The sequence below is a fragment of the Melanotaenia boesemani genome, chromosome 5 (genome assembly GCF_017639745.1).
Source record: "Melanotaenia boesemani isolate fMelBoe1 chromosome 5, fMelBoe1.pri, whole genome shotgun sequence".
Taxonomy (NCBI): domain Eukaryota; kingdom Metazoa; phylum Chordata; class Actinopteri; order Atheriniformes; family Melanotaeniidae; genus Melanotaenia; species Melanotaenia boesemani.
In genome coordinates this window covers 16,667,977-16,690,405 of record NC_055686.1, presented here as the reverse complement: position 1 = coordinate 16,690,405, position 22,429 = coordinate 16,667,977, and the positions used below count along the sequence as shown (strand labels likewise).

The 22,429-nt window shown below is 36.6% G+C and overlaps 2 protein-coding genes across 9 annotated transcripts; both read left to right on the top strand.

Annotated features, from left to right (window-relative positions):
* The first annotated feature begins 1,514 nt into the window (after positions 1-1,514).
* On the top strand, positions 1,515-13,061 carry LOC121639678 (flocculation protein FLO11-like). Of its 8 annotated transcripts, none has more exons than XM_041985071.1 (12): positions 1,515-1,784; positions 5,632-5,715; positions 6,004-6,102; positions 7,399-7,479; positions 8,588-8,668; positions 8,957-9,055; positions 9,859-9,879; positions 10,165-10,200; positions 11,169-11,273; positions 11,447-11,471; positions 11,551-11,633; positions 12,250-13,061. In XM_041985071.1, the coding sequence occupies exons 1-12, from the start codon at positions 1,727-1,729 to the stop codon at positions 12,261-12,263; spliced, it is 786 nt and encodes a 261-aa protein (XP_041841005.1). In that variant the 5' UTR covers positions 1,515-1,726; the 3' UTR covers positions 12,264-13,061. The 8 variants fall into 8 exon arrangements, with proteins under 8 accessions (XP_041841005.1, XP_041841010.1, XP_041841009.1 ...); XM_041985072.1 differs by having other exon boundaries at positions 1,516-1,784; positions 10,171-10,200; XM_041985076.1 differs by lacking the exon at positions 6,004-6,102.
* A 3,988-nt stretch (positions 13,062-17,049) lies between these two features.
* Positions 17,050-19,391, top strand: LOC121640824 (DNA damage-inducible transcript 4-like protein). The gene is made up of 3 exons (XM_041986713.1): positions 17,050-17,152; positions 17,341-17,493; positions 18,120-19,391. The coding sequence occupies exons 2-3, from the start codon at positions 17,403-17,405 to the stop codon at positions 18,608-18,610; spliced, it is 582 nt and encodes a 193-aa protein (XP_041842647.1). The 5' UTR covers positions 17,050-17,152; positions 17,341-17,402; the 3' UTR covers positions 18,611-19,391.
* Positions 19,392-22,429: the final 3,038 nt, after the last annotated feature.

Sequence of the window (22,429 nt, the reverse complement as noted above, 5' to 3'; positions counted from 1 at the left end):
GACAACTGTAGTAAATAATTGTAAGTTTATAAAATGTGGAACTGCAACGCTCAATAAGGTGGAGAAAATTAAATCAGTTTTATTTAGAGGTATATAAAGCGCCATCAGGCACATTCCGACACTTCCTTTCTGCAGTATAGTCATCAATTAACTGTACATTCATGTGCAAACATTAAGTCCAGTTATCATGATGGCTCCAGGACTACATTATACATGGCTGAAGTTATTTGTAGGAAGCACAATTAAATAAAAGCATAGTGGACTAAGAGTTATTTTGTTCTGTTTTGGTGTATCCTTCCTTGTGTTCTGTGTCTAGCTTTTTTAAGTTCATCTTGAGTTTTCAGTGTAATGTCCTGCCCTCTTCTTCTCCCACAAACCTGGTTTTTAGTTTCCTCATCACCTGCTCTTTGTTTTGTAGTTAGCTCCCTCCAAATAAATCCCCCAAGTTTACATTTGCTCATGCCGGGTCCTCTGTTGATGTCACTGCTGCTTTTGAACACTGGCGCAGTCTTGTTTTCCTTTGTGCCTGTTTCATTGTATTTTCGTCTTTTGGTTTCCTGCTTCCTACTCGACTGACTCCAGCCTTTTAGTCCTGTGCTTGGTTTCTTCTTACCATGGAACATTACAACAAAACATATTACAAAATATAATTTAAAAAAAATCAGAAAAGAAAATGATCAGCCTTTATTTTAGTGAAGAGGTTTGTTTTATAGGATTAAATTCCATTGTGTTTTCTTTCCATTCCCACCTCAGATCACATACTGATTGCTCTAAAAATGTGTTTATGCTTGGTCTCAGGAATGTGATGCGTGCACATTTTCACCATCCATTGTCTTTATATGACAATGTGTGTAAGTCAAACAATTGGTGCAAATCTGAAATGTGTGGAAATGTTCCTTCATTAACTTCCTCCATCACTTTGTGTGTAGGAAAAGTTGTTCTAATTTACTAATGTAAATGAGATATTTTGAGACAAAAAAAGTCTGTTTTTTTTAGATAAGTCTGAAACAGTCAAACACAAGTCTGAAAAAAAATATGGAAAACTTGAAATGCTTCAGAAAAAAACCATCAGGATTATCTGTTGCTAGAAATAAGGCTGAACTTTTCAGGTAGCAGAGAGTTTATCTGCATACTTTCTGAAGACATTGTTCCAGAAACAGTGAAGAATAGTAAGACGTCATGGCTGGTCTTTGTGCAGCTCCATTGGGCTGTCAACTGTTTATCATCGGTTCCAGCTCTTCATGGGCAAAACAAGCTGCCATTTTATGATTGTATCTTTTTGTTTTAGCTTGTTTTATGATGCATGCATCTAACAATTGGGGCAAAACTAAAATGTGTGGAACTGTGTTTTAATAAACTTCTTCCACATGACATGTTTATCTTTACATAATTGCTTACATCGCTAATAAATTGGCTTTTGCTCTGTCTCCTCCCACATGCCAAGTGTTGTCAGACCAGGAAAAAATAAGTGATGGGAGTTGCCTTAAACACATTATTCCAAACTGAGATTGTTGTTAAATGGATGCAGGTTTGTATCAAGTGGGCTGCCTTGTGTTAAGTCTCTGCATCCACCCACTTTACATCAGGAAGGGAAGCCTACCCTTCTTTATCTGAAAGGAAGTGCGAAAATAAGCATCAGCGGCGGAGTGCCCAAGCTTGGACACCTTTTACACTGACCACTCAGCTCGAGTCTGTGAGAGAAGTCAGCGAGAATCACACCATCACCATGGAGCCCATCAAGGTTTTTGTCTTCCTGCTGCTGGTGTCTCTCCATGTCTCCACAGGTAGGATGAGGATTCACACTGACTTTGGCTGAACAAAACTTGGTTTGACAAAGATAAACATCTTTAACTCTTAAAAAAAACTACTGCAGACAAAGAGTCTCCACTGGTCTGAAAAAGAAAACTAAACTTCTTAAACAGTACAGTTACTTCTATAATCTGTTTTGTTTAAAGAAATTCATCTATTTTTGTGTACACTGGGACTGATTAGATCACGTTTTATCCTTGCTTTTTTTTTCTTTCCAGTGCAATTGAGACTTGTTTAGGTATGCACAAAGATAAAGATCACACTGATGTTTGAAAGAGACTCACACTTTGAACGTTGCCTTTGATACGTCCACTCAGCGGGAGCTTTTCCGTTTATCCAGCCTGGGATAAGCTCTCTAAGTAAACACATATATGTGCTTTTGCTTTCACTTGTCCTCAAATTTTTACTGCAAATTTTACACTAACATTGTTTTAAGTAGTTTTTTTTTTCAGTTATTATTGTATGATTATTTGTATTGATTGTTGTTTATTTTAAATTGTATTTTATGTACAGTGTTGTCTTGCTGGCTATTCCTTTAGAATAATCTAAAGTGCCAAACCCTTGCCTCTTGGTTAAAGGAAAGGACAAATACATTGGCCTCTGAAATGTTTGTTTTTCCCTGAGCAGAGCCAAAAGAACTATTAACTAGCCCTGTGTTGGGCTGATAGGTGATCTAACAGCAGATAGCCAGTGGGAAACAGACTGCGCCCTCTCTCACAGAGACAACTGATTATTGTCTTGAGACTAAAAGGTCCCAGCTGGCAACAAATCCACTTCCAGGAGTAAACATCTGGAGGAAACACCCCTGCTAAAGCCATGCCATTAAAGTGTGAGAGATGCCAATAATGTGTCATATTGGGCTTCAGGACTTATCTTTAGAAATGGGGACAGTTTTGGAGGCTTGATTTTGGTAGTTTCAGAAAAATCTGAAGACACAACTTCATCAAACATAGAACTCAAGCTTTTGAGATTCGTTTCAGATGTTAGTAGCTTGATATGAGCTTCACACTGGTGGCTTTACTTGGGCGTGTCTAAACTGACTTGAAGGATATGGTCCAAAATACCCAAAACTTGATTTGAATTTTTCTATGACTCAAAGACCCTTTCATCTGATGCTCTGTAGTGAAATACACTGAATGAAATCATCACACAGCAGTGAAGACAGGAAGCCTGACATAGGGCATGGGACAACAATTGTATGTCTGTAACAGGATGCAGCTTCACACTTGGAACAGAGGATGTCCAACTCAACATGCCACAACCTCTACTTGTATCTTGACTTTTTGGCCTCAGTCTGACACTTGGAGCAAAAAGGCTTTTGTCTCCAGAAAGTGGCCTTTAAAACCATGCCAAGCAGGAATTTAGCAAATATGAATCTGTCTAAGGAAATGTCTTGCACAGACAAACTTATGCTTAAAGTTTTTGTGTTGCAGTGGTTTTGAATATTGCCCAGTAGCCTCAGACAATGAGGATGTAGAACACACAGAGCCTGGAGAATTCTCAGGCTCTGAGAGTATGTGTTATCTCATCTGTCGAAAAAAGAAAAATCTCTGCAGACAATATATATTATGAAAGCAGTCACAGGTCAATAAGTTATTTCTGTATGGTCACAGTTATTTTTCTGCTTCACAGTTTCAATGGTTGAAATTGAACAGTCAAACAGCGTAACATAAGTATGAAATTAAAACATTTAATTAGCTGGATTTGAGACAGAATTGTCCACCTGTTTGCAGGTTCATCAGCCTGCTCCATGGAGTCTAAAGTCTGGAATCAGACAAGAATTTTAAATAAACAAATATATTCTGAATATTTACCCTTATTCGCTTTCTTGTATTGGGTGTTACAAGATGAATATCACCCTCATGTTGCTAAGTTGAATACATGGTTAAAGTCAGAAGCTACGTATTACAGCTAAAGACAAAAAATGTGGTAACATTAATAGGAAATATATTAATCCATGGCTATGCATTACTAAGTTGTTGCTACAGATTACTATTTGGGAATGAGATAATTAACTCTTAGCAGCATATTAGTTACGGTTGAGACGTGATATTGACACTGTGGCTTCAAGAAAACAGGCAAGCTCCCTTATAGCACATGTATAACAAGAAAAAACATTAACTTAATTTTAATTATAGGATTGATTATAATGATGTTAACAAGCTTGCTGGGTTTGCCTGACTGAATAGTTTGCTATAAGACAACAGACAGGCCACAGGTACACTATTTAACATTGGCTCAAATGCTTTATTGTTCCTCCAAAACTACAAATCCCCCCAAAACTTGCAACCGAATGCCTATTCTGTCTGTGGTAGTCCTGGAGGAACATACATCCTACTCAAACACACCCCGAATATTAAAGAACAAGATGGTCTGTTATGATGATATTCTGCAATCATGTGGTGACACCTTAATGATCCAGTCCCACTGCATTAGCAGTTCATGCTATGACTTAAAGCCAAGCATACACTTACCTTTTAACATCACGTTCATGGAGGCAACCAGCTCCATCCTGAGAGTAATTTTTCACACACTTACTTGTGGAGTAAGCTTGTTACCACAGAATTCCATTAGGAAGCAGAAAAGAGAACTAAGTGTGGATACAGTTCCCGAATTTAGGGTGTAAACAAAACAGGGTGACAACAGGGGAGGTTAGCATTTGGTTAATTTTGAGATCATGGCAGAAAAACCCACATTAGTAGTATCATTGAACGCCTGTGAAATCTGCAAACGATGCACGCCATACTTTGTCTTTTAAACTTTCATTAATTTTTGCACGTGTTCACCCTGTTACTCTACAAAACTGGTCCCTACACTGGCCCTGCCAGTTACTTACCGATACTGCCGCTTAGGACCGTGTAGCATTAATTTCCAAGGATATACACAAACAGCACTTCAAACAAATGGAAAATATGCAAGGTAGCCATGATATACATATGTATATTTAAAAGTAAATAAATTCAGGGCTTCAGTTATCTCATTCCCCTGCATTAGCCTAGTAATGCTTGTCTATGAGAAAACTATCTTTTTCCAACAAGCTATAATCTGTGACCACAACCCTGTAACATGTAGCTTCTCATAATCTGTGGCCATGCAATAACATGTATTGTTTTTCAGTGTCACTTGAAGAGCTCTGTACTATTCTAACTCTTCATTACCAATCACAAAGTTCATCTGTCTTGATTCAACCATTTGATCTAATCTAGCATCAGTCATTAAATAGCTTACATACATAAGGTGCTTTACAAAGTTAAGGGCACTTCCTTCATAAAATGGTTATTTCCAAGTCTTTCTTGGGCTAGGAAAGGCCTCTTTCTTGCATTGGGGTAACACAAACTGCAGCACTTTTGATTTGATACACAAGCTAGCTGTGTTCCCATTTCCAAGCTTCCTGCTATGCTAGCTAGTAAGCTAAAATTGTGGTATCGATCTTTTCCTTTAACCTTCACCAGAGCATAGACAAAATTAAACAAATAGGAACATTTTATTAATTAGAGCTCAGATTGATTCTGTATTTTAAGAAGTCCATTCTGGTGATCCAGCAGTTTTAACCAACTACAGGCCAATATCAAATTTGTGCCTCTTGTCAAAAATGATTGAATGTCTTGTGTGTGATCAGTTTTTATATTCAAATGAGCTTCTTTCAAATTTGCAATCAGGTTTTAGGAAAAAAAACACAGTACTGCTGCTATTGAAGCCCTTTTGTAATACTCCTGGATGCATTTTGTGTTTGCTGCAGCCCACTTGTTTACATTAAGATATTTATTTTTGTGTTATTCTTTTACAAGTGTTAATCTACAGATTTTATTCATGATTTTATAGAGGGTACAAATGAAACGGATACTGGGGTGCAAGAACAAGCAGCATCACCTTCACCAAAGACAGTAGCTGAAGCAGCATCATTAGGTATGGAAACTGGCAACAATTATTTATTTTAACACTGTGTTATACATAATGAATCATTGAAGGATATTTCATTACAATGCTCATACATATACAAATTAAATTAGAAGCAAATTAGAAATTTCAATGACAATGTGCACAATTAAAGCCATAACAATTGAAATAATAACTAGTTTTGTGGGATTTCTTTCCCATATGTTCAGCTCTATTCAGCACTATTTTATGGTGGAAATATTATGTAGACTGAGTAATAGAAACCTGTTCATGGCCTCGTTTTCTTTCTCTTTCTAGGAACAACTAAATCTGTGAAGGATCCTTCACCTACAGGAGCATCTACACTCCACCCTAAAGGCAACACTTCACTATCAGTTTCCCAGGAGCCCAATGAAAGTTAGACTTTCTATTAATCTTTTTATTCCTTTTAATTAGTTTATTGAAGATTTGTCATAATCTAATACATGCTTTTACATAGAGATGGTGTAAAAGAAAAATAGTCTAATTTGTCTGAAAAAACAATTTACATAATCAATTAGGCTTTGTTGTAATAACTTTCTGAAATCAAATTAATCTAGTTCATCTAATCAGAACTCAAAACAACTGTCTTGTGTCATGTTTTGACCTTTTGTGAGGAGTTGATGGGTTAAATATGGGACTATATCAAAAGATTCCCAAGGTAAGACATGAAATTCTAGAAAGAGCTTAGCATGTATACTCTTAATTTTCTTCCATTTGGTTGACTAACGGTTGTTTGCATGATAGGAAAGTATGACTTAGTTGTTGTCATGGTTCAGTTTGCATGGATGCTTCTTCAGGTGAGATGAGTCAAAAACATATATATATATATATATTAAGCTCCCCTAATTTTTAAATTACGTCTGGTCCGGGCTAAGCCTGGGGTGTCCTCAAAAGCTGGAGACACCCCTGGTGTCAAATGTGAATGCATGCACATAATTTCCTTCTCACATTTTGTGGTGTGGCAGTGTCGCACCACAAAGGTGGCAGAAGTGTCAGAATCAGACATGGACATTGGTAAAAGTTATTTAGCTCAGCCTTACTTTGTGCTAAAGAAAGATAACTTGCATTTTGTGGCAAGTGGTTCTTTGTCTGACTCTATGGGAGCTGCCTCAACTACTCCCTGTATAAACCCTCAGATGTTTTGTGGAGATCGTTTTCATTTTGTACCTTTTACTGTGCAGCAAGTGCATAAGGCCCTCAAATGTTTAAATCACAGAAAACCTCCTGGACCTGACTTGATAGAGCCTTATTTTTTTTTTTTAATGGCTGCTGATTTTATTACACAGCCTCTAACGATACTTTTAAATCTTTCAATTGAAAGTAAAGAAATTCCATCCGTTTGGAAGTCAGCTTTTGTTGTTCCTCTTTTAAAAGGAGGTGATCCAGCAGTTTTAACCAACTACAGGCCAATATCAAATTTGTGCCTCTTGTCAAAAATGATTGAATGTCTTGTGTGTGATCAGTTTTTATATTCAAATGAGCTTCTTTCAAATTTGCAATCAGGTTTTAGGAAAAAAAAAAATACACAGTACTGCTGCTATTGAAGCACTCTTGTAATACTCCTGGATACATTTTGTGTTTGCTGCAGCCCACTTGTTTACATTAAGATATTTATTTTTGTGTTATTCTTTCACAAGTGTTAATCTACAGATTTTATTCATGATTTTATAGATGGTAAGACAAATGAAACGGATACTGGGGAGCAAGCACAAGCAACATCACCTTCACCAAAGACAACAGCAGCACCATTAGGTATGGAAACTGGCAACAGTTATTTATTATAACACTGTGTTATCCATAATGAATCAATGAAAGATATTTTATTACAATGCTCATACATATAAAAATTAAATTAGAAGCAAATTAGAAATTAGAAACATTTTAATGACAATGTGCACAATTGAAGCCGTAATAATTGAAATAATAACTAGTTTTGCGGGATTTCTTTCCCATAATGTTCAGCTCTATTGCTCTAGTCTGTCCCTCATATATATATATATATATATATACATATATATATATATATATATATATATATATATATATATATATATATATATATATAAGCCTAGGGTGTCCTCAAAAGCTGGAGACACCCCTGGTGTCAAATGTGAATGCATGCACATAATTTCCTTCTCACATTTTGTGGTGTGGCAGTGTCGCACCACAAAGGTGGCAGAAGTGTCAGAATCAGACATGGACACTGGTAAAAGTTATTTAGCTCAGCCTTACTTTGTGCTAAAGAAAAATAACTTGCATTTTGTGGCAAGTGGTTCTTTGTCTGACTCTATGGGAGCTGCCTCAACTACTCCCTGTATAAACCCTCAGATGTTTTGTGGAGATCGTTTTCATTTTGTACCTTTTACTGTGCAGCAGGTGTATAAGGCCCTCAAATGTTTAAATCACAGAAAACCTCCTGGACCTGACTTGATAGAGCCTTATTTTATTTTTTTTAATGGCTGCTGATTTTATTGCACAGCCTCTAATGATACTTTTAAATCTTTCAATTGAAAGTAAAGAAATTCCATCCGTTTGGAAGTCAGCTTTTGTTGTTCCTCTTTTAAAAGGAAGTGATCCAGCAGTTTTAACCAACTACAGGCCAATATCAAATTTGTGCCTCTTGTCAAAAATGATTGAATGTCTTGTGTGTGATCAGTTTTTATATTCAAATGAGCTTCTTTCAAATTTGCAATCAGGTTTTAGGAAAAAAAAACACAGTACTGCTGCTATTGAAGCCCTTTTGTAATACTCCTGGATACATTTTGTGTTTGTTGCAGCCCACTTGTTTACATTAAGATATTTATTTTTGTGTTATTCTTTCACAAGTGTTAATCTACAGATTTTATTCATGATTTTATAGATGGTAAGACAAATGAAACGGATACTGGGGTGCAAGAACAAGCAACATCACCTACACCGAAGGCAACAGCAGCACCATTAGGTATGGAAACTGGCAACAGTTATTTATTATAACACTGTGTTATCCATAATGAATCAATGAAAGATATTTTATTACAATGCTCATACATATAAAAATTAAATTAGAAGCAAATTAGAAATTTCAATGACAATGTGCACAATTGAAGCCATAACAATTGAAATAATAACTAGTTTTGTGGGATTTCTTTCCCATATGTTCAGCTCTATTCAGCACTATTGTATGGTGGAAAAATTATGTAGACTGAGTAATAGAAACCTGTTCATGGCCTCGTTTTCTTTCTCTTTCTAGGAACAACTAAATCTGTGAAGGCTCTTCTACCTACAGGAGCATCTACACTCCACCCTAAAGGCAACACTTCACTATCAGTTTCCCAGGAGCCCAATGAAAGTTAGACTTTCTATTAATCTTTTTATTCCTTTTAATTAGTTTATTGAAGATTTGTCATAATCTAATACATGCTTTTACATAGAGATGGTGTAAAAGAAAAATAGTCTAATTTGTCTGAAAAAACAATTTACATAATCAATTAGGCTTTGTTGTAATAACTTTCTGAAATCAAATTAATCTAGTTCATCTAATCAGAACTCAAAACAACTGTCTTGTGTCATGTTTTGACCTTTTGTGAGGAGTTGATGGGTTAAATATGGGACTATATCAAAAGATTCCCAAGGTAAGACATGAAATTCTAGAAAGAGCTTAGCATGTATACTCTTAATTTTCTTCCATTTGGTTGACTAACGGTTGTTTGCATGATAGGAAAGTATGACTTAGTTGTTGTCATGGTTCAGTTTGCATGGATGCTTCTTCAGGTGAGATGAGTCAAAAACAGGAGACACGAGACAGACTTTCTTCCTATGAAAGGACTAGGTGGCTTAAAACGGACTACATACATGTCTCACTCCAACATCTGAAAAGCATATACATATAACTTGAGTACCTCATGAGTTTTTCTCCACTATTTGTCACTTAACAAGTTAGACAGTCACTTATGGACTATCGTATATATTTCCTACTAAAACAATACTATTAGTTGTATAGGACAGTTTTTAAATATTAACTGGATCCAAAGTAGTTTAAGTTTTGTTTGGATTTTAGAGCAGCACTGAAAAAGTTAATGTGCCAAGCCCCTGTCAAATGATTTATTAGATTTGTTTTCTTTCTAATGATAATATGATATTGTTTATCTGCAGGTGCACCCACTACTACCCAAGGTACTGTATATGTTTGCATGCATTACATTTTTGTTTTGTCTTCTAAGATAAACTTCTTCCCCATTAAATATATATATATATAGATAGATAGATAGATAGATAGATAGATAGATAGATAGATAGATAGATAGATAGATAGATAGATAGATAGATAGATAGATAGATAGATAGATAGATAGAGAGAGAGAGAGAATGTCAGACAAATTGTTACCTGTGCATCTAAAATATAAATTGATGTGTCGTGTTTTTGTGATATCAACTAAGTCATTTATTTTTATATGATATCATCAGTTAATCTGGGAGCAGCAGCTCAAACTGCTGGTAAGTAAAACTGTACCACCACACGAGTAGCTCACATGGGGTCATAAATGCAGTCTGAATAATGATCAGAAACTAAAATAATTTCTAATCATGTTGATAAGTGATAAGAGGAAAGCTAACCAAAACTTTTCAGTTCATTTACTCTTATTTGTGGTTTCATTAGAGGACATGGTTTTCCTTTTTTTGTTTGTGTGTTTGTTTGTTTTGGCTTATCTGCTGTAGTAAAACAGTGCACTATCACTTGATTGGTGGGATTTAGCATGTATGGAAAAGAATGGATAAGAAACTAGCAAAATGAGAACAAAAGAGCAAATGAGCAAGTTAAAGCAGCCATGAATTAGCTTCAATGCCAGTTCCCGTCTGCTCAGTCAGAGAAGCTCCAGCCAACCTCTCCTCACAGCCTGTACTAGTGCAGTTCATGCTGAGATTTGGGAAGTGTAAAGGCTGCTAAGGAAGCTAACAGTGTGTTCACTGAGCAATGAGAGTATAAAAACTACGAAAAGTAGCTCATTTTTGTGTTGTATTATACATCGTAGAGATGGGAAGTCTGACTCTTTTTGAAAGATTCTGCACTTTTAGCTGAGATGCTTTAGAAGATCTGGCTCTTACAGCTATAATCTAGCTATTGTGGATGCTTTACATATATGAGTAGAGTTTAAGTTTAGCATTTTCTTATGAGCCTTATTTTTTATTCCTTTTTGCTTTGTTTTTTTAAATACAGTAATTAATATTTAATCAAACATTTAAATGAAAAGCTGAACATAGAACCACACCAATCAATCAAATAAAGGGTAAAGTCTTAATAAACATGTACTGAAAATCCTTCTGGCTTGTTAACAAGGACTTAAAATTCTTATATAAATAGAAGGAGCTGCAAGTACTATTTCATTTCTCAGCCATTTGTTTTGACATTATAGCTCAGAAATATGATGGATGTTGATGAGTCTGTTCTCCATTTGTACCCACAGGCAACAGTCTCTGGTCGCTGATGGTGCTAGTTGTTGTAGCTGCAGTTGTAGCTGGAGTTGCCATGTGCTGCAAATTCAAAAGCAAGAAAGTCCACAGTCACACAGGTACCAACACAGATAGGATGTGCATGTTTTAAACTCTGCAAACCTAAAAAACTCTTTATGAATATTTCTGTCAACGAATGCTTGAACCGTATCAGCTTAAGCTGTGAGTAGATGTTTTATTCCTCAACGAAAACACTGATGTCTCCTCTTGTTTTGTTTTTTTCATCAAACAGAAACCATTGATACTGGAACTGAGAAGTAAGTTTGGTATAGAAATTCATTATTTGTTTTTAAATGTGAGAGAACCAGAGAATCATTCAAGCCCTTGTCTCTACAGCGCATCTTTCCAAAACAGGCCTGAAGGCTCCAAAGATAGTGTCATGCTTGTCGGAGTAAAGTCATCAGGTGGAGAAGAAAATGGTGAGGTGCCTTCTCTCTGTTTCCTGTGACAGTTCGTCCTGTTTATACATTCTTCCATCATTTGGTTAAGCTGTTTCTCCATGCACAAACTGGCAATTACTTTGGGGAAGTGGCAGGCTTTTAATATCTCATTGTACTGCATGAGCTTTAGGGGCTCGACTGGGCAGCAGAAGGTGTTTCCTGTGATTTCTCGTTCCCACCCTAAAACAAGCAGCAGGGCTTGAAAGATAGGGACTTCCTAACATAAACATGAATTATTTTGGACAGCAGCTATTGTGCAGCCAGTAAATGTCAGCATGGCCCAGGCTCTGGAGGCACGTGTGAATGCACATGCACAGCATTGGGTGTATGTACACCCCCTCACCCCATCTATGAAATAATGAAAAACTTGAAATCTGTTCTACCTTCCTTCCTTACCACAACATGGCCTGGAAGCATTGGCTGAGACCTAAACAGGGAAATGGATTCATGCTTTAGGAATTTTGCTGGAGCAGAAAGTGTTTACATTGGTACAGACTACTGAATGTTGTTGGATTGTAGCTTTAAATCTTCTAAAAACACTATAAATCAAGAGTCTTTTTCTTCGTAATTGTTCTTGATGTGACGTGTGTTTCAGCTTCCGCGAGATAAAGAAAAAGAAAAGGAAGAGCAGAAACATCAGGATGGGCAAGTGGAAAAAAGACAAATGTCATCCAGAGGCGGCCAGTCTGGAGAAGCGTGTAGATTTTTTTTATTTCTAATTTGGTGAAAGATTTTGTGACACAGGAACATTTTCAGGTATATTTCTGTAAAACACAGCAAATTCATTTGGTGGAAAGTGACTCAATAAAGCAAATTTTTCACATCATGGACAACAAAGCTCTTTAGACTGACAGCTGTCAGTCTGCCTATGGAATATAAAGAATTAAAAATATGTTTTGTTATCTATACAGCCTTTATTCTATCCAGCATGTTGCTGCTTTGCTCACTTTTTTTCACTGCTGATCCACAAACCTGTTTCCTGTAAAGTGCACTGACCTCAAATCTGTCACATCGATGCTATGAATCACCTCATTCCATAGTTACCGTCTTTCCTTTGTGTGTTATCTATCATTTATCTAAACTGAATTATTTCATAGATTTTGTTTTTAATGTCACATTCACACATAAGTATTTTGTAAGATGAAGCTCTTTGTAGGTGGAGACTGTTTTCTGCAGGAATAAAAGGGATATCTGCAAAGAAGTCCTCCATCATCTTGTAGATCTTGTGCAGGAATTTTGTTTGTACATTTTGTTGTGTGAGGAATCTGCAGTACAGTGAATAAAATATTACACAGATTCAGATGGATGTATTTACTGTAAAGCTACTGGAACTGCTTTGTGATGAAAGACTGGAATTAATTACTGTCAACCTCTGTTTTTCAAAAAAAAAAAAAAAAAACATAAAAATGGCTCTGCTGTGCAGCTTCACGTCATCAGTTTTGATCTTATGATTTATTTTAATTAGTTTTATAGTTAAGACGCTTTCCAGGAGTAAAATAAAGGAAGAATAGTCATAGTTTATTCTATTATATTTCCTATGACATGTAGTAAATGAATCAAGACAGTAATAAATAATGGATTCAACGTAAAGCCCTTTGAATGCCTACTAAAGCACTGTAAAAATTTGATCCACCATTATTATATTATTCAAGTAAATAAAACTTAACCCTATTGTATAAATTATTCTGCCCGCTTCAAGGAAAATATCTGTCTTGTTTTATGTTTTTGTTGTTGATGTATTGGTAGGAGTCAGTGATTCACCACCAGGGGGAGCAGCTGGTCTTCATAAAAACCTTCATGAGGTTTTAACAGAAAACTGGGATACTGAATCAGCACCCAGTCCAAAAATCTTCACACCATACAGAAATGCACAACAAAGATGTCAAATAAATCACTTATTTTCGGTATGTCAGTGAATCAAAAATATGCATCTATCTATCTAGATAGCTAGCTAACTTCCACTTTTGGCTGAATTATTTGAATCTTGAACTTAAAAAAAAGACTATGTGATACATTAAAAATATTATAATATGGTTTTCTGCTTCTGGGTATCTATTAGGGGACAGAAGACAAGTATCAGATTGTGTTCAACAGGATTTTGAGCAAAGTTTATACCATAAATTAAAGCAAAATGTCTCAGAAACTGTATGTAACATATATATCACGTCGGGCTGTTATGGGTTAATGTGAGTCAAATACTTTTTTCTCCATTTTAAAATATTTTCTGCATGTTTTATTTACAATGCAGCAAAGCATTATAATAGAAGGCAACAGATAAGCTCCAAAAAGCTCTAATTAGATGTGCACTTTGTAACTTCTCTTTGGAAAAACACACCATAGCAGTATTTGGTTTTAATATTCACATGATATACATTAAAGCACTTATTTTATACAACTGTCCTGCTCCAATAAATTTTAAGATCATGACATTATTTTAAATTTTACATATATATATATATAGTCTATTGCAGCTTACCTTTTTCCTCTCAAACCCACCTCAAAGTTGTGTTAAATAAAGTAAATATATAGCATTGGGTGGAATCAGGGGCAGAATCAATGTTACACCTAATGTGTTAATCCTCTGTCAAGGGCAAAAATAATTGAATAGGAGCATGTCTGGCAAGAACAGTTACATCAAAAACATAAAATTTTATATTAATTAACTGTAAGCTAAGGTAAAATTTCCTTGTTGTGCACGCGTCTGATTTATATGTGAATGAATTCCTGAGCATGCAACCAGCTGTCTCACATGTATGAAATGCAACTCAGCAAAAAAGCTTAACAGGCAGCATGTTTCACTAGAAGCAGAGTGGTGCAAGCCTGACATACCATGTGTCTTTACGGGGATGAAAGGAGGTTCATCTGAACTGTGATGGATTAGTAACCTGACACACCACACGTTTCATCTTCTGCCTCATTCAGGGATAGAAGAGTTGGAGCAAATTACCAAGCAGATTTTGCTCAACTTGTCTCAATAGCAAGTAGTGAAGGTCAAAAGCAGGCATGATTTGCATTACATTTACAAAGTGACATGTTCAATATGCAAAGTACAATGTATAGGATGTTGTTACCAAGCTAAGTACAGAAGAAACACAGAGAGAGAAACTATTCACAGAATGTCAAGACAAGGCTACAGAATGAAACACAGGGGAAAAGAAAGTAAATATCCTGAGCTTTGTTTCTTTCATAAGTTCATAAGCTTATCAGTTAAAGAGCTTAATTTTTATCCACCCCTTTAGAACAGCTGCAAAATGAAACATGAAGCAAAGGCTTTTTGTACAGTTTAGGCAAAAAGAGAATGGTGCACAATGCAACACCTTTAACACCGCAGGTCATTTCAGATTTTAGATCCACTGCTGACAAACCAGGAAAGGCCAGGCTGTATATATTTTACATTTCATCAAACATTTCCAGCTCTTTTGCTTTGGGAAATCTAAAATCATTGATGTTCACTATGTAGGCAAAATCGTTTAGAAGATAACAAAGCTTCAGTCAGCAGTTTCAACATAATTTATTTAAGAAAGGGTGCATAAAAAACAGTTCCAGTTGACATCCTCTTAATTTTTGGTTATTTTCAAACTGTAAAAGATGAAGAACAATTGTTTAAAATATTGCAGAATTTTGTCATCTTTCATTTTTAACTTTGGAAACAATTATATCTTTACTCGGTTAAAATTTTACAAGAAATTTAAAAGCGATTGCTCCTGTGTACTAAGTATAGACTTTTATGGGTCTGCTGTAGACGCTGTAGCATCATCATTCTCAGATTACACCCAGACTGTACAGTTGACCCACATTGTTGCAGAGTATATAAATAAGAACTGATTAGGAGCAAGATTCAGACACCCTCTACAATCAAAGCTTTTTTTGATAACTTGTTCTTTATACCAGATGGGTATTTCAGTGAATTTCACTTTCAGGGTAACAGATGTTCAAAAATGTCTATTTAAACAAAGTTAGTCTAATGACATCATTTTGCTTTAACTTAACTGGATGACCTGATTATGATGAAATCTGCTGCTGCTTGTAAAGTGTAAAGTTGTGTAAAATGTTATCAGCAGCACTCTCAGCAGCAACTTAATTTAACCAGCATAAATATAGATCAAAACCTCACTAAAAGCCTCTCATAATGGTTGTTGTTGCTATGGATTTTTAATTTGTGGTCCCTCCGAGTTGCAGTCTAGATACATCTTCTTTCATTGCCATGTATGCATACAAAGAGTCACTATTGTTTTTATCTTTTCCCCACATTGTTTTCAGACAATATTATATCTGCCAAATTTCATGTACTGATGCATATCTTTCATATTCAAACTTGTGCTTGAATTTGCACAGAATTTCCCAATTTTTCCAGTTAGATACCATATTGTAAACAAGATGTGTGTATCTACAAAGACTGCAACATTAGCTGAAGAATGTGACTTTTTTTCCTGAGCCATATCTAGTTCTCTTCATGTGACTGGGCTGAAGCACTTTCCAACACACCCACTGGAATCCATCACCTTTCAGCCAGGGGCGCTGCTTAAGGCCAAAGAGCTGGATCCAATTACTGCAAGAAAATCTCAGTTGAGACTGTGTGTGATGAGAGATAAACCGCTGATGAGTTGAACAACTGTGGTCAGTGTTTTACCTGCTATATGTACACATACACATGCACACACATAAGCCACACATTTTTGGCACAGAAGTTTCATTGAAAGAGATTCCTTACTCATCCAAAACCCCAAATGCAGCTTTTTATCTGGCTTAGAAATGAAGGACAAATGTGGAAATGTAAGCTTGTTATGCAACGCTCTGAGAGCAGGTTTCATTCATGGAGCTTTCATTTTAGAGTAAATTTTACATGGAAAACACTAGTAATTTGCAGTTTTGCTGCAGACTTCTTACTTCATTTTCATTTGAGAGAAAGGGTTATAAAACTATACTTTTGAAATTAAATCAAGAAATATCATGCTTCTACCCCATGCTACTATCAAGGTCAAATGGCTGAAAATAATGCTAGTAAACAGTGTCTAAACTGTTTGTTAAAAATGGGAAAGATTATATAAATTTGACTACTGAAAGAACCTAATGGAAACATAAATATATACTATTAAAATGTCTCAATGATCTATATGGTTCCAAAAACTTGGATGAACCTCTGCAAGCTATATAAAACACGCTTCATATGGATTTATTTATAAAATTTACTTCTACGTGTTACAGCCAACTTGTTCCCCCATCAACGTAGCAACGCAAATGTTTTCCGTGTGTATAATTGGCCAATTATTTCATTCTAAAGTTAGTTCTTAGCCAATCAGGAAAAGGCTGCGGGTCCGCCTCAAAAGCGGTGCGCTGATTGGTCAAGCCCTCTGGTCAGCTGAGTAAAAAAGGTTTAAATATTCCTCAGTGCTGTTAGGTGATGTAGTGTGTGTCAGTGTGCGCATGGTGGTCTGCGTGAATGAACAAATTTATGAGACCTTCGAAATTAATTTATTTTGCACTAACGAGTATTTAAGGTAAGTAATTTCATACTCCGAGTACGACTGCTAGCTATAGGTATGAAATACCGTTTGTTCAATAAGGATTGCTTTTGGAAGTTTGAAGCCTTAGAGAGTTACTTTGATGGTTGACTTGACTTGTTTTTTTATTACTCTAAAGTGAGTCACTGCTACAGATTTATTGATGATATCACCTTTATTTTCAGACAGCTTTATTAAAGAAAAAAAACAACAACTCCACACTCCTGGAAAAATTAAGACTATAATCATGGTTGCTACAAGCACACTGAAGACCAAAGCCAGCGAATGTATTTCGGAATTGGTAGAAAGAAGATATGACCAGGTTTGCATTGATAAAGGTAAGTTTAGTGGCGTTTTTGTCGGTGTTTATGTAAACTGCTGGCTGCTGGATATTTCCAGTTGGGTGCTTGTTTATCAGTGGTCCTGCTCCTTTACTGTCAGCTGGGCGATGACCCGGCCGATCGCCTGGTTTAGGTGGAGTGAAAACTCCGCCCACCCGGCTCGCCGCTGGGTAGCCCGGGCGGTAAATGGTGCGGACCCAGTGTGTGGCGCATGGCTGCAGCAGTGTAAGGCAGGGGGGCGGGGAGATGAAGTCATCCTACCAGTCTCCCTGCACAATAACAGCCTGCGACTAATGGACCATCAGACACTATGTTTTTAGGCCCACGACTAAAATACTTTGTGGCATGAGTCTATATTATTTGTTTGATTCTCACTCGGTTTTTTTGTTGTTTTTTGCACTTTTCAATCCGTCATCTCCATCTTTTTTTTTTCTCATGAGTGACCATTCACTGCTATCAGAGGGCATGCAAAGTCTGATCACATTTCCTCAATCACTTCTCTATCTGTGGTTAACTTGGGTGTTTTCTGCATGGTGAAATCATGGGATGGTAATCTGTCCTGCATTTTGTAAATTTAAAATAATGAAGCTGCATCAGTCTCAATGTTTGACTTGTTTTCTTAGAGTTGGATTTCTGGGATAACTGCTTAGCTGAGCCCGAGAGGACTGCAGACATCACAGAGGACAGAGCCTGTCACAAGCTGGCCAAGATGTTTGAAAACTGCCTGTCACGGGCCAAGAAGACAACGCTGCACTGCTCCTCTGTGCTTGTACCAGAGAAGCTGACACGGAAGATAGCTCGCGAAGTCCTGCGTCTAGCGTCTTGTGAGCCCTGTGGGCTGCGTGGTTGTGTCCTCTACATCCACCTGGAGCTGGACAAGGGCTGCAAGCACCTCGAGCGCATCACATATGACACTACAGTGGTGCCCACATTTGAACTGACTCTTGTGTTCAAGCAGGATGGCACCGCTTGGCCCAGCCTACGGGACTTTCTTTTCATGGGCTCCTGCTTTGCTCCAACTTTGCGACATGCACTTAAACTGAGCCCAGGTTTCCGGCTTGTCAAGAAAAAATTGTATTCCTCCTCGGCTGGTACCGTGATAGAGGAGTGCTGAGGCATTTAGAGTTTACAGTAAGATAGTTGGGTTTCCTATGGGAAAATGCACTTTAGCCCAATTGTGAGAGACACCCCAGTGGTGTCACATTTTGTACAGTGTTTTTGTACAACAGTTTGTCAGTTCAACTAATAGCCAGTTGGCTTGGGATGTAAAGTTAAAAGCTTGTTTGTAAATTTGAGTGCTTCATTGTCTCAAACTTTTTTTTTTTTTTTTTTTTTTTTTTTTTTATTTTTTAAATCAGCAAAACTCTCATATTCTGGATGTTTAGACTTTTTTTTTCCTCCCCCTGCCTAAGAGCCTTTGTTGCTCATGCACCACTTTAAATTGTAATATTTGCAAATGAATGTAAAACTGTTCACATTAACATGTTTGAAAGGGACATACTGTGGGTACACTTTTTAAGACACCAGCCACTTTGTTGACATATCTGCGTGTTTCCAGGTGTATTGAATGTTCAGCAGCAGTGAGCACACAGATGCTTGAATAGGATGCTCACATGTAGTCTATGGGGGCCATATGTAGCTACCTGTGTAATGCTGTGTTAAATGCTTTTGATTATTTTAAGACTTGTGAAGATGCTGCTGTCATGGTGTGGGCTCCTCAAAGTAGGTCAATATGGATGCCTTAAATGTCACAGAAACAGGTTCTTCACTTGGATCATAGTAATGTCTGTTTTGTGTGAATGTTTTATTGCATTTTTTTATATTTATACCTCTTCCCCCAAATGCACCTTTTCAATGCAGAGCCTTTATATAATTAAACGTTTAATTCACCCAGATATGGAGGCTTGTGTAATTATTTGTTTTAAACTTGTACTTTTAAAGAATTGAGGCCCAGATGCTTTTTTTTTTTTTGTTTGTTTTTAAGTCCACTACTTGTCTTCTAGACGATAAAATATTTAAGTGCTTTTTACTTTAGTAAATCTGTTTGTCTGCTCTAAGCATTTTACTAATTTAAACATGCTAGTGCATATGCTACAGCCCTGATCAAGTGTGCTGAAAGTAGTTAATGCAGGCTTAATGTTAATGGCTTCATTCTGATAAGAATACTAATATTTACAGCTGGACATCACTAGCCTTTCCTGCATAAGTGTAAAAAAAAGTTTATTAGAGCTCCTTTAAATATATATTCCTTTGAATATATTTTTAAATACAGACCTCATGAACTGAGCTTTAGTTGCACCAACTCATCCAAACTGTGTGAATCCAGCATGTTTGACATTTCACACAGTCATTAGCCTCCTTAATGCATTTAAGAGACTCTTGTGAGATTTGAGTCACGAGATCTAAATGATTTTTGACACTTGTTTGAGACATTGGCCAAAATGACTTCTCCTTCCAGGCCAGCCATTGTAAGTGCATTTTATGCCCAAGAAAGTAGGTTACTGTCATAATTGACCACTTTGTAAGAGAGTGTCCAATTATGTGGCAACGTCATTCACACATTTAAATGGCTGACATGGCTACAGCAGGTTAATAAAAGGAGAACATGACGTGCAAGATGTATTATTGTTGTGGCACTGCACACAGCAACCTCTACTCCTTTTGCTTTGCTTTGCAAATGTGGGTTAGCAATACAAATCTGATTGTGAAAATCTAGTTAAAGAAACTCACAAGTATGTTGTAGGCTGAAAGAATGCATTGTCACTAGAAAAATAAAGTTCAGAGAGAGAATAAATTATTTAAAGATGCATTGTGTCACTGGAATATGCATTTTGTTTTAAGCTATGATTATTTTACTTAAGTATTTTAAGTTAAATTGTGTCATGTTACTGAGAAGGTTTATAGTTGGGCTAAAACTAAGTTAGGCTAATAAATACTATGCTAGGCTAACTGTCTTCTAGTGTTATCTGTCTTTATGCTAAACTACCCTACAACCTTTTTCAAATGGTTTATTTGCATGTTTGCTTGATTAAAACTCAACCCAATCTAGCTGAAGATAACTCACATTGTTATGTAGGCTTAAAGAACACACAACATTATCACTACAAAAAACAAAACCAAATTAGCAAAAAAATAATTTATGTAAAGATGCACTGGTTTAAGATATGAATTTTTTTTTATTTATGGTTATTTTCTTTAAGTTTTTTAGGTTAAATTGTGTCATGTAAAAATAGGTTTTTATTAAGTGGACTAGCTAGATTAAGTAATACAAGGCTAAACTACCTGTTTGCCTCTGTCATGTCTTTATGCTAAGCTAACTGTGTCCTGGTCTAATTTCACTGTTTAATCACCAGATTTGAGAACAATAGATTAAGCTTTGATTGATTTTGTTTGATTTAGCCAACTTTTTAGTTTAGGATGCAACCCAATGTTTCGATATGTGGTTAAGGTTTAGCTTCCAGTCATTTACTAAAGTACATTTCATCTAGTTCCTCTAAGGCAGGGATCTTTATTCCTGGTCCTCGAGGGTCACAGTCTGCAGGTTTTAGAAGTTTGACAGTCAAAGTTTCTTTGTGCAGAGCTTGATGTCAAGCTGCACAAATCTTCTAATTACACATTGATTTGAATCAGGTATGTTATGCTTCCCTACAGGACATCGGCCCTCAAAGACCAGGATTGTGAATCCCTCCTCTGATGGTATTTGAAATGAACAGTTCTTAAATGTAATACAGTATTTTACATCCTTAAATTACAGCCTTTATTTAAAGAAATGCGAACATGGCAAATCCTGTTAACATAATTTATGTAGCTCTATAGCTCATGGAAAAGTACTGAAACCCTTTTTATGCTGCTGCAACCAAACGAATCTGAGCTCCACTGTCCTGACTTGGCAGCTTATTTGCTGAAGCCTGTGAATCTACTGGTGGTGCTTGAGATCCTCCAGCGTCAACATGATTCATCTCAACCTGCACAGTATGAGTTACAGTGACAGAGCTGTGTTGTGAAAGGAGTACTTTGCTGTCACAGCTGATCAGACTCAATCTCACCTGCAGATGTGACTGATCACACATGCCCTCTGCCTACAGATGCCTACTGGCTTTGAGCCGCACTCCATTCCCACAGTGCAAGATATACTAGGCATGCGTCCATGTTTCCTCCTTGTCCATTTAACAACTGCTTCTTGGAAGATGGAAATCTGATGAACTTGGCTGAAGCTGCATGCATGTCTTACTGGGACTTGGTGTGTCTGACGATTCATATCAGTTTATCTGTGTCCTGAGTGTTTGTGCATATTCAATGTGAAACAATAATTCAGTCAGTCTTATCAAACCTGGCTCAGGAGAAAGAAATTGTTTGCTTTTCCAGTCAGTAAACATTTGATCCTCCATGAAACTATGTCTTCTTCTCAACAAGGAGGAAAATTAGCTATTCCAATCACTAACTTAACACAAATACAAATAAATGTGCAATTCTTGGCCTGAGAAACGTCACCCCTTCAACAAAAATAACGTCCCATAGGCTTTTAGAAAAACTCTTAATTATAGTCTCTGATCAGCTAATTGAAAATTTAAGCCACTCTTCTATGCACAATTCCAGAAGAAACACTGTTGTTCTCCTAAGAAGCAATCTGTGGTCCATGCCAAATGTGTTGCCCAACAATGTTTTGATTAATCTGCACATTATTCCAAAATACCTTATAATTTCTTTTATATTCATTGGATAACTGTGGGTTTGTGCTGATGCTATTTTTAGAGAGCAAAGGTTTCTCACATGGCATATCTCCTGGCTTTGTGCAGTCTCTCTCTGTTTACTTAATGCCTGCACTTTGACACCAACAGCTGAGTTACCTGCAGATCTGCAGAAGAAATTTTGGTGTGTTGGGATGCTAGTTTTTTTCTATCACTCGCTTTGTAGGGCACTGTTGAATGTAGTT

Coding starts and splice junctions, on each gene's coding strand:
- LOC121639678 (XM_041985071.1), top strand. CDS start 1,727: ATGGAGCCCATCAAGGTTTTTGTCTTCCTGCTGCTGGTGTCTCTCCAT. Junction 6,103..7,398: donor TTCCCAGGAGCCCAATGAAA/GTTAGACTTTCT, acceptor ATGATTTTATAG/ATGGTAAGACAAATGAAACG. Junction 8,669..8,956: donor GGCAACAGCAGCACCATTAG/GTATGGAAACTG, acceptor TTCTCTTTCTAG/GAACAACTAAATCTGTGAAG.
- LOC121640824 (XM_041986713.1), top strand. CDS start 17,403: ATGGTTGCTACAAGCACACTGAAGACCAAAGCCAGCGAATGTATTTCG. Junction 17,494..18,119: donor CCAGGTTTGCATTGATAAAG/GTAAGTTTAGTG, acceptor TTGTTTTCTTAG/AGTTGGATTTCTGGGATAAC.